The 12500-nt window shown below is 36.2% G+C and overlaps 1 protein-coding gene across 3 annotated transcripts in view; it reads left to right on the plus strand.

Moving 5' to 3' along the window:
- LOC137969488 (retinoschisin-like) overlaps positions 1-10639 on the plus strand; it is a 21197-nt gene extending 10558 nt beyond the window's left edge. For 2 of the 3 annotated variants that reach the window (XM_068815744.1, XM_068815746.1), the window contains exons 3-7: positions 745-886; positions 1040-1162; positions 3928-4050; positions 6532-6772; positions 7133-10639. In XM_068815744.1, the coding sequence (XP_068671845.1) occupies positions 745-886; positions 1040-1162; positions 3928-4050; positions 6532-6772; positions 7133-7175 (672 nt within the window). In that variant the 3' untranslated portion in view covers positions 7176-10639. The remainder of the gene's footprint in view (positions 1-744; positions 887-1039; positions 1163-3927; positions 4051-6531; positions 6773-7132) is intronic. The other variant, XM_068815745.1, reaches the window with a different exon arrangement.
- The last annotated feature ends 1861 nt before the right edge of the window (positions 10640-12500 follow it).

Genomic DNA, 12500 nt, shown 5'->3' on the forward strand with positions numbered 1-12500 from the left:
AAAAAGTCTTCAAATTTTGAGAATTAGGATGGGATGATAGATGATGTCATAAAACGCCTGTGACATCATATTACGTCAAATAAATAATTTCGCTGACTCTGTTAGACATATTATATTTAAGTCAGGAATCTTTAAAACATTGTCAGCAACATTAATTTTGTCTGTAGCGGTTGGAAATCAAAAGTTGGATTTGAGACATTAGTACATACAGCGTAAAAGGCAAAAAGTAAAAAAAAAAAGTGTGAAAAAGATGCCATTGGCATTGCAACATTTAATTTGATTGGTTCTTTTTTTTTTTTTTTGGACCACATTAGGGCATTTAGGGGAGCAGGGATGGGGCAGGAGTGAGAACACTCGCCTCCCACCAATGTGACCCTGGTTCGGTTCCCGGACCCGATGCCATAAGTGGGTTGAGAACTTTGTTGGTTCTCTACTCTGCTCCAAGGGTTTTTCTCCAGGTCTTCTGGTTTTCCCCCTCAGCAAAAACCAGCACACAGCTGATTCCAGTTGGCTGTAGCTGTGCTCCAAGGTCACACCTGGATCGCATAGCTGCAGCCAGAGACGCCATAGTATGCTTTCGCTTCTACCTTGTTGAGCTGCATCATTGCTGTACTTGCTGTACTGTCCCAAAGAAAATGTATTCTTAATGTATGTTTTTGTGTTAACTAGCCATTGTCCAAATTTGAGCACTGTTATGCTGTTAAACTCTTTCATAAAATTAATATTTTCTTTATCACCTTGCAGGTGATGCGTGGAAATCATGATGGCAAATCAGTAGTGACGCGCACTTTCACTCCAGCGATATTTGCCAGATACATCAGAATCTATCCTCTGAACTACAATTACAGAATATGTATGAGAATGGAGCTGTATGGCTGCTCAAACTGTAAGTTGATATGCCACTTGTCCATCAAAACTTACGCTTTTTGATTGAATTAATTACAGCCATGAAAAATTGCACGTGGTCAAGTGCTTGTAATAACGAATGAAGTCAATCTAATTCAGTCAAACTCTCTTTAAATATTACTTCTTTTTGTAGCTTCTACTGTTCTGAGCACAACACATTCACCAAGTCCTTCAACGTCTAAAGATTTCAAACCAACCACCAGAGGGACAACTTCAAATACAAAGAATGCCATCACTGATTTACCTCGTACTACAGGTAAAGATGAAACACCAGTCAGTTGATAAACTATTAATAATGCTCAGTGTTTTACTCTGTGTTTTTCTTTTTCTCTCTAGTCCTCTCCATAATGGCCATGTCCAATAATTTAACATGGTAGTGACTAACTCTAAAGGCCTTAGCTTCTTTTCTGCTCTGCATTTATTTTTTTATATTTTGTAGTAATGTCTTTTGATTTTTATCACTTGGTGTCATAATAATTTTGTGGTACAGTGTATATGCATGGTGCCAAATGGTCTGTCAAGTGTTTCTCATAAACCCCCAAATTACTTGTACAATTACATGTACCCTGTATGAATCTGTGGTACTATAAATCCCTCTACATCGTGAGAGGGAAACGTTTCAAGTCAAAGAAGTTTGCAGCTATTTCTCTCCTCAAGACTGAGCAAGAAAACAGTTAAGTTTCGTATTATAAAGATGGTAGTTTGAGAGATGACTTTTGCCTGAAATTGGTCAAAGTAAGGGCTACCTGAGTCCCAGGTGGAAATCTTATTAAGATTCTTATTAAATTTCTTATTGTATTCCTTATCATATTCCTTAAATAAGATTCTTACGAGATACTTACGATTTTCTTTCAAGATCTTGGTAAGAACTGATGAGAAACCTTAGTAAGGAAATTGCAAGGGCTTGCAAAGAATCTTGGAAGTTTCTGACATGACCTTGAAAATGTCCGAAAAAAATTTTACTCGGGAACTTCTTTTTAAGAAGATCTAACAGGATCTTTCTGGTTCCATGTTGAAGAACCCCTGGCATTAACATTGGAAGAATCTAAAATCATTCTTGTCTTGGATCATTGTGAAGCCAGGCAAAGTAGCAACCTCAAACTTTTGCAAGAGTCAGCAAAACTCTTAGTTAATAATTGTGATAAGATTATGAATTGATACTAATCACAAAACGTGAGACTTGTGAGAGCTGAATTTAAAGGAAACACAATAAAGAAGATTCCACCAACAGTTTATTAGATATATCCATACCATACTTATGAAATAATATTGTAACAACAAATTACAATGACTTTTATATCATTTACAGAAACCCTGGCAGTAATTTCGCTTAAGTGTCACGGAGTAATACATGTAAGACTTTTGGTCAAAATTCACTAAATGCAGACTAAAAACTTCTCCCTGCTAGTAAAGGCCCTTTTCTTTTGTGTTAGCCAAAGAATACGCTGATTTAATTATGACCTACAATAATTAGCAAGTTTCAAAAGGGAAACATGAAGACACTGCACTTTTTTTCTATCTTTGTCTTCTACCTCTGAAACCATCTGTTACTAGTTTCTTTGCATTAAAGAAGTATGTCTTGCTGTTGTCAATAACCTTAATTTAAAGTGTCCTTTGACTTCTCTAAATGGTACCAAAAAATAATACTACATAATACTTTTAATATTGAAAATGTGCAGCATTTGCAAGTGTCCATTTGGAGGAATATTGCTCTCCATACCTACACATGTATCACAGGGCTGTCTTTAACACCCAGCATAACCACAAATTGACTACATGTACTTTTGTAAGAAAACTTAATGTTTGATTGAGTTAATTGGAGTGATTTACTGTAAAAAAATGCAATATTGTCAATATCATAAGATCAGATACAATAATTTTGTAAAAAGATTTTGGAAGCAATAAAGTGAATGCACTAAGTGCTTCAGGACCCCTAACAAGCATCGTTTTAACTAATCTTGAACTTGACTTGAAATATTACAGCTAATTATGTCCAGACCCTTTTCTCAAGTTCACACTTACAGTAATTGACACTTCTTTTGAAAGAAAAGTGTACTGTGATCTTAGAACAAAGTGGAATTTTATCTAAATTCTTGTTGATAAGTTCCACTTTCTACTTTCAATTGATTCTTTAAAATAAAAATTATTTGGATTTTAGTATAAAATTGGACAAATGTCCAACCACAACAAGCTGCATTTTCAGGCCAAGTTCAATTTATATGCTCTCTTAGCTATTTCTAAGATTATTCCTGCTGCAGTGAGTGAACCTGAAGCGAAAAAACAAGGCAGCTCTCTAATCGGGAGAAAAACACATTTTTCTAGGAAATGCAAGGGATTGTGGTCAAAGGCGTAAGGAATTGTGGTTATGCACAAATGGAGGAATTAAGATGCGCAGTATGTTGTTACACAGAAGATTTTAGCCTGTTGTTTTCTTATCCTCAAACTATAGTTAGTTTCAGTGTCACGTAACAGAAAAATACGGGTAAATTCAAGATCATTCAATCAAAAAGAACTTGGAATATTGTAGGAAGCAAAATGTTTTTAACCACCTCTCCAATTCTCAGGTCTGTGTGGTACATTGTTTCTTAGTTATGTTATAGACGCCATGTATTCCACCAATATGGCGGCCTGTAATCAACAAAAACATCTGGAATTCACTTTGGAATTCGCTTACTTTTCACTCATGAGATAAGATACATGTGTATGAACAAATCTCCTAATCTACTTGAAAGGCCCCAGCTTCTGAGATTTATAGGTATAGACTTTTTTTTCCCAACCAAAATAGCTTTGTATCACTGAGTATCATGGCGTTACGCAAGGTGACAAATTAGAAATTCAAAATACTGCATTTTTGAAATGAAACACGTCACTGAACTGGAAACTTGTGAATTGCTGTTAAATTACCGCAAGGGTAATTGAACATTTCCCTTAAGCTTCCCCTAATGGCAGCATTTCTACCATTTAGGTAAACTAGTTTTATTTACATCTTTTATATTTTGTAAACACTTCTTTCTGATTCAGTGATTGCCTTATCAGTCCCCATTTCTTCTGATATTGCACTTCACCAAATTGGTCAACTGAACTATGCAGCTGAGCTTTGTCACCATCGAAACTTTGATTGGTTGCAGGCAACAGTTTTTACATGTAAGTTGAAACTGTGTGAGTTAAGCATTGAGCTAAAAACAGTATAATTATGGTATATTGAAATGATGTTTTGGATTAAACTGAAACTTTTCCTTGTGTTGAATAAAAGAATATTATTTTAACTCAATTGGCTTCCGACTTTTAATTCATTCTTGAGTTAATTGATACTCAGTTCTTCTTTTTAAATAAAGTTATTGTATTGTATTGTACACTTACAATAATTGATATTAAAGATTCTGGTTTAGGATATTCAAAGTACATGTAAGCTGTTATTTTCGGATTTTGTAGTCGAATGGTTTCATTTTGTCAACAATTTATATGTCCAGCTTGAGGAAGGTTTGTTTAATTCCCACATGTTACGTGACATTACCTGAGCTGTTTTTTACGCAAGACAATCGGCAACACTTTCGATGTGCCAATGATAATTTAACATTTCAGTCAAAGTTCAGTTTGTTGCATGCTTTCCAGGCGAATCTCAAGCATTGGTTGTTTATCGTGAGCAAAATGACAGAGAATCCAGCGGCGAAGTAAGCTGGACCTCCAAAACTTTGCAATGGAGCCCCAATTTTTTGAAGAACGGGGGCCAGAAGACCCCAAATTTGAAAAGCTGGATACATGTCTGGGAAAGTAAGAAAAAGTATTTCTTGCTTGCAGAATTTAGTTGAATTCTGGAAGCTGAAGTACAAATTTATAAAAGAAAAGCATGATTTACATGTCGAGCACCATAGTTATGGGCAGCATTTTAATCAAAAAGGACAGTATGAGAGAGCTCTTAATCTTGCACGCTATGGAAGCATTCTCCGATCGTAATTTACTTTGAAAACATTTTTATTATCAAGCTGAAAGTTTAGTAATTTATCTACTGGGTGATTAAAACATGCAAGAAAAAAGATTTGTCAACTTGAATGTGTGAAAACACTTGAATGCTAAATCGTAAATTTTAGAGACAGTCCAGATCATAGATCCTCTACTAACTATGTCCAGACTCAAAATAAACTGAGTGTATATTCTCATAGTTACAGCTTACAGTCTTTACCTCTTGTAAAGGAATCGTTACCAACATTTTCTTGTTTTGGATCAGCACTTTCCTCTCCTAAAACAACCAAAAGTTGCTTTGATACAAATGTACATGTACAAGATTAAATCATCGCACGAACTGCCCAATTTCCTCTTCTGGTGACTGCTGACCAGAGCATAAGGTGGTTCATTTGTTCTCAGTTTCTCACCTGTTATTGAAGATGGCTGATTTGAATTGATTGAAAAGGGGAAGTTGAACAAGATTCATGGGGGACTCACTGTTTTTTAAACCTTTTTTGAAAGGTGAAAATAGTCTCTCTCTAGTTTCGTTGCTGTCTTGTAGTGTGAAATATTTAATCTCTTATTTCATTATGTATTCAACATTTTCAGGAAGCTTAACTACAGTAGACACCTGCACGTAAGAACCTGAAATTTAAGAACCTGTTTGGCTAAAAATTTCATTTTAGACCCCCCGTACATAAGAACCAGGATAGCCTAAAAAATTAAACTGGTTCCTATTTTAGGAAATGACCTTGAAATTTCAGGCAACTGGAACAAATTGCACTTTAATTTCACAGATCTAGTTCAAAACATATTTTTCATGATTTTGAAATATAAAGGTATCAGCATCCTCATCAGAGGAATTCAGTCATACCATATCCATTGTAGAGGACATAATCTTTTGTGGAAATAAGAACCTAGATCGCCTAAAACTACCGCAAATACCAGTTTTATTAAGCCTAACTTAGAAAAATCTAGGGTCTTATATGTGGGTGTTTACTTTATTTAAAGGCTTTACATGTATCATTGTGATTTAGCACACAAATTGAGGTAATATATTCACAAAATTTCTTGATTTTCAATCTTCATATTATGGTGAAATAAAAGCTTTCTTCATAAAATAATGTAAAGCATGGCTTCATATTTCCTGTTTTGTTGTCTGTGGCCTGTCCAAGATCTGTTTGAGCAATTTCTAGAGTATTTTAATAACCATAGACTAATCCCAAGCTTGACTCCCAGAAATTTCCAATACTTCCAACTTGGGTGATAGTATGGAAATGTGCTTGTAAAATAGTAGGTGAAATTGTGTAAATTTGAAGTGTAGACTGCATTGGTCACCAATTATCAAAATTAATGGAGTCTATTTTTGAACATAGGGAAAAAAACTGTTCATCTTAAAGCTGTTTTAGTAGGATGTTCCTTTTTTTTTTTCTCTTTCGTGATTTTGTTTTTCAGACATTCCACACACTCCTGAACCAAAGTATTATAAACAAGAAACAATTTGGCTCGCTCATCTTTTAAAAATAAAATTTAAACAAGGTCTTACTAAGATCTTATCTTTAGTTAACACCCATCTTTCAAGATCTTAATAATATTTCCACCTGGGAGTTACTGTAATTGTATTATTGATCCATCATGATTATAGTGTGGTCCTTTTTACTTAATCTGTGATGCTAATTTCAGGTGCACCAGTTCATAGTACCACATTTCCGATAACCACACCAAAAGTGTCAGAAACCACTGCCTCTGCAAGACATATTGCCAATGCTACTGCAGCTGTAATAAATGTAGCTGCACAGGTGGACTTGGATGATTCCAATACAAGACTCTACAGTACAAGGAATATAGTCCTGGTTATCGTGGGTGTTGGTGTGGTAGTCTGTTTTATGTTACTTTTGTTATTTTACCTTCGCCGGAGAAAACAGTAAGTTGATACAATGTAGCTGCCATTTAAATAGTACATTTTAAGGTTAAACTCATCACCAATAGATGATGTTGGAAGAAAGGTATTTGAACATGGTTGAGCTGGGCAGATGTCTGAAAGTGAGGATGCATCTGTGACAACTATCAGTCTCCAAACCCTAATTCTATAAAATGGCTATGAACTTTATTGGCATGAATATAATCTTTATGGTGTTAAAGAACTTTTGTCAAAAACAAAAGCCACTCAATTGCATTTTTCCAGTGTAATTACAGAATATGCTGGCTACAATCAAGTGAGGCAGCCATAGAGATGTTTGAAGACTTTAGTGGATTTATTGTCTATTTATTCCTTTTTCATTAGATGTAGATATTCAAGCACAGAAGTAAAAGAACAGTTATTGTAAAGCAGCTACATCCACAATGTCTTGAGCTGGAATGTTTTGTTTACACTGAGGGAGCAAAGCCACCAAGAGTAACAAGACATCAAAGTAATAAAATTAATTTTGTAGCTTTATAAACATGGATCCCACTCATTTTTCTCTCTCCTTTTCACTTTTTTCCTGGTATGTTTGCGTACTTTCATTTCGAAGCCAGTTGAAAGATTGTCAAAGTTAGTGTTTAGCCAGGTCAATTCTATAAATGAATAGGTCACTTTTCCATTTACATGTAATTCAGCCTCTGGGAGATCTGTATGGGTGGTTACAGCAGCAAGCCCTGTGTGAGCCTTGGTAAATGCCTGCATAGATCTCCTGATAATTTAGCATGACTCGAATTAATGTTTGTGATGTAAGAAAGTTAATTTGTATTCTATATCTAAGTTAAATAAGGTAAATTACCTATTAGCAAAGGGCAACACATGAATATAATACTATTTAGGTGGGAATACAGGCTCTAGACACATCATTTCTGTTCGCCTTCACTCCGTAAATCATAAACAAATTTTCTATTTTCAGCCGGTGCCACCACAAATTGTGTTGTGCTGTTGATACTGTTGTTAATTGTAGAATATGTAAATTTGTTATTGAGGGAAGAATGTTTTAGTTTGGAAGAATATTTTAGTTTGGACTGTCTCAGAGTAGACACTGTCTCAGTAGCACTGTTTCAGAGTAGACATGCATAGGTAAATGAAATTATGTTGTGCTTTTGATACTGTAGTTAATTGTAGAATGTTATTTTACAGTAATCATATTGAGTGAACAACTTTTCTTTAATTAGCTTACCGGTAACTAAACAATCATTTATTAACGGTTTGTTTGACGTTACTTAGCGTTAGCAATGCATAAGTTAACATAATTATACCTCAAAACGGTGGATAGCAACTATTCATCTCAGTATTGGTTGCTCTGTGGCTCGGTATATATCCTCCACTTAGCCACCTCCACTTCAGTAAATAGCTGTTATCACCATTTGGAGAATTTTCCTTTTCTTCTATTGATGTAAGGAATTGTCACTCCTTCCTAGCCACTGCCAAAAGGCCTTGATTGTTAACAATAACCTATAATCAAACAAATTCTTAATGAAGTTAAATTCTGTTAAATTAATCCATAAAGAATAATTTGATGCATGGTATCCATGCTGTTTGTATTATTGTACACTGTTCCAGAGTGGACATGCAATGCACAACATTTCAGTATTCTCAAAGAATATCTTAATTGTGGGATCGGAATTTTGCTTCAAGAGCTGTCTTTCAGTATCGTTTATCTTTTTTTCATTGTCATCATCAGTTCTCATCATATTATAAACACATTTCCATATGGGGGTTTTGCTCCATGTCCACATTAAAGTGGAACATCAAATTTTACTCTTCACACAAACAATTTGCAACAAAGAAAAGGGATCAACTGACTTAGATTCAGTAAATTTAGCGATAGGTTGTTTTTCAATAGTTACAATATTGTTAACTTTTTTTTTCAAGTATTTTTGTGCACTAAGCCAAAGAGTTTATGGACAGTCAAACGTTTATAATTGCATTGATAATCGAATCATCAGCTTATGTTGTGTTCGCCTTTTTAGCTTTTGTACACTAACCCAGGGAGTTTATGTACAAATAAGATTTAAAAATAACAAACGAAATCTTAATTCTAAAACAAATAATTTAATGAAGTAATATATTTTGTACACTTTTCCAGAGAGACTATGTACATATGATTAAAATAATAAGGATAGCATCCTAAAGGAAGTAATTTATTTTGTACACTATTCCAGAGAGACTATGTACATATGATTTATTTAATTAGGATAGCATCCTAAAGGAAGTAATATATTTTGTACACTATTCCAGAGAGACTATGTACATATGATTTAAATGAAGATAGTATTCTAACTACTTCAACGGCTTTTTTTTTTTTCAGTTTTACTTTTCGACCATCCTAGAGAGGGTGTGTGAAAACAATTTGTATAAGATTTTTAAAAAAACTATAATTTCATAATTGAATTATAAAGAACCAGTTGTAGATGTGCTTTCAACAAAAAGATAGGTGCATCAAACTTCAAATGTTTTTCATGGTTAAGAAAGATCTTTCAAATCTGTCTATCGTAAGAAATCACATTTCGCTGTTATCACCGGCACAAATTTTAAAAATAGAAAAACTGGCGGTTGCTTGACGCCCAACCGAGATAGTGAAAGAAGATATGGGTCTCTTCTACATTCGTCCTTACAAACTGCTTTGCATTCTTGTTTTCAAAGTTTTGTGTCACTAGTGTAGGAAACAAACAGGCGGCATTTTATCGAGTGTTTTGTCGAAGAAAGTCAACTACTTATTCCAATTAATACTCTTTTTGGCATCGATTTAAAAGCTGAGCAGATTTTGATCCAAGGGACATAAATGTGGCGTTTGGTGCAATTTAATCTTAACCAGTAAACTGTATCACGACACGTGATCAGTTTCAGCCAATCATACAGAGGTGAACTTCCACTTAAAATGGTTAGGAGAGTTAAGTAGAGGCTGTTCTGCTTGCATAGTCGCAATAGGTTCTGGTAAATAAAGAAACAAGGAAAGATCACAGCTACTGTTTGCAGAATAAAGAAAATCTGTGGTAGCATGTCAAAGAATAACAGAAGCAGACTTGGGGAGCTTTTAATTTATCTTTGTTTGTTTCCTCGTGGATGTTTGTGCAATGGTCCAGAGAGGACATGTGCGAATATTGTATTACATTGATGTTGCTGATTAAAAGCAAATCAATTGTTAATCGTTGATTTCCAGTTCCGCTTCTTAGCAGAAGTCTTGACTCTTGTGGTGTTTTTTTATTCAGTTCAAGTCTAGGTAAAATTTAAATTTACTGCTGTTCCGTGTAATCGATTATTCTGTTTCTGAACTGTTAAGAAACTCAAAGATGGAATCGTTGTACACTGATCCAGTGGGAACATGTTCAAAGGTTTTTTTTTTAAGTGGGGTTATTTTGATTTTGATGTAATCACGTAGGTGATTATTGAAATTGTCTGCGCTGATTCGTTGCACATGAGGTGATTATTACGCAATAAACACCCAAGCGAATTTTTTCAAACCGGCTGTTTTGTCGAGGTGACCAACTAAGAAATTAATTGTTTCAAATGATCACCTATGTAATTATACTAAAACATTATTATTTACCTGAGGCTCGGTGTATATCGGGGAATTTAAAAACCTCGACTTCGTCTCGGTTTTTATTCACCGATATTCACCTCTGGGTGATTAATTGTTAATTAGAGAAGGTTCTATTTAAAAATTTAACTTTTACACTGTTCCACAAAGGGGTTAAATATTAAAACCTTGAATACTCATTTGGCACACTGTTAAAGAAAGGCATGTGCAAAAATGGCTACCAGTATTTATGATTTGTCTGTTGACAAAGCGATATTTAGAGGTTAATAAAAGTATTGAATCACGCAGACGACTCTTACCTTTTTTCAGATAAGTGAGTTCTTGGAAGATAGCCCCCAATCTCGACCCCAGAGCTCTCTCTCTTCTCTTTTGCGCATGATTGAGGGAGAGAAGACCCTGAAACAAACTGTCTTCTCGTTGGTTTTTGTAAAGAACAATGAGAGACGTCTCTGATTGGTGCATTCATGTTAGCCCGAGGAGTGAGCAGGCGTTATAAGGTTCAAGTAGCCAATTTTTGGCTACAGAGCGTCATGATGTTACGGCGGCCATGTTGGTGTTCGAAAACAAAGAAATGGCGGCCATGATGATGAACCAAACTAATCCTCCGGGAAATGAACTCTATTTTTATTGCAAATACATTCTTTTGTTTCAGTAACCCAAAATGGTTGCTGGTCACGTGAGTGAAAACGCTCCATAACCCGGGCCTCGGCGCATGTTCTCAGGTCATGCGCAGATATAAGATCCGAGGCTCTGGTGACGAGAATGGATAGCCCCTTGCCCAATCTCGTTTCTAAAGTCCGCTTTTGTTTCGGTCAGCACCAAGAACACCAATCTCAACCCCAGAGCTCTTCTCTTGACTGAGGGAGAGAAGAGCTCAAGGGAACCCTGAAAAAAAGTGTCTCCTCATTGGTTTTCGTGAAGAACAGCGGAAGTCTCCAAGTGGTGCATTCATTCTAGCACGAGGGGTGAGCTGGCGCCGTAAGGTTCAAATAGCCAATTCTTGGCTATGAGAACCCTACGGCGCATGTTCTCCTGCATAGAGTTTCCCAGAGCCTTGGGTCTATCCGAGGCTCTGGTGACGAGAATGCGAGAACACGGACTCTGGCCACTTCCAATTTATGTGCAGTCGTAGTGAAAGATCCACTTTTGTAACCGTTGACAACCACTGTTGTTTCAAATTTCTGAGCGAGCGTAGACGAGCCGGAAGCCCATGATTTGCGGACTTCCTGCCTTGGAGTGGCCAGGGTCCCGTGTCCTTGAATTCTAAAAAAGTTACTTTTGGATAAAAATCGTCCGTGGCGACAATCTTAAGTCCCGAGGGATTGAAAACTTTTGTTCAGCATCCCCTGAACTCGCTCCCAAGTGTGAATCAACTAGAGGCTTCGGGTACGAACTCTATTGTGTTTGACCAGCATGGACGCCGGGTGACAAAGGTCCATTGGGGGTCACCATAGCCTGCGAGCAAGCTCTCTTTCGGGGTGGGTGGGCGGGCGCCAAAAAACTCCAAAAAACTCGTACTCACGGTCAAGTGTTGTTTCACCTACCGACACATAACCTTTGGTAAGCATAGCTTTTGAACGTCAATCAAAATGGCGGCAAGAATGATGTTCAGGAGGTCCAACAAGGTAGGGCTTGGGATTTAACTGGTGAAAGGCAAACGTTATGGTATAGTTTACATGTGGAAAGGGAACTGCCCATTTTATTGTCCGTAAAATGTAAAGCAATTGTCCCCTTATTGATTGATTATTCATCCCCATATCTCTCAAATAAATTTATCTTCTATAAAACCTGGGCCTAGTAAGTTCACCGGTCATCGAAGCTTAATTGAGAACACGGAGAAGCCAGATAAATGTTTGCTGTAGCAAACGAAAAGTCAAGTTTATAAAAATGCTTTGCGTCATGCACTATGTTAATCACCGCTATTTGTGTTGTATTTTTCCTGAGATCTGTTTAAGAAGCGGAGTTTAACTTAAGCTTGCTGTGGCTTCCGTCGTAATCACGTAAGTACGGTACATTATCCGTTGGCTTATACATCTTTTTATACCATGCCATATAAAATACAGCCAATCAGAATGCAGGAAAGCCGTTGTATATTCGTTAGTAGTCCAACCAACCTTCCCATCGTGCCTTGCTGGCCACTGTGTTTTC

This window comes from Montipora foliosa, chromosome 9 (assembly GCF_036669935.1).
Source record: "Montipora foliosa isolate CH-2021 chromosome 9, ASM3666993v2, whole genome shotgun sequence".
Lineage (NCBI taxonomy): Eukaryota > Metazoa > Cnidaria > Anthozoa > Scleractinia > Acroporidae > Montipora > Montipora foliosa.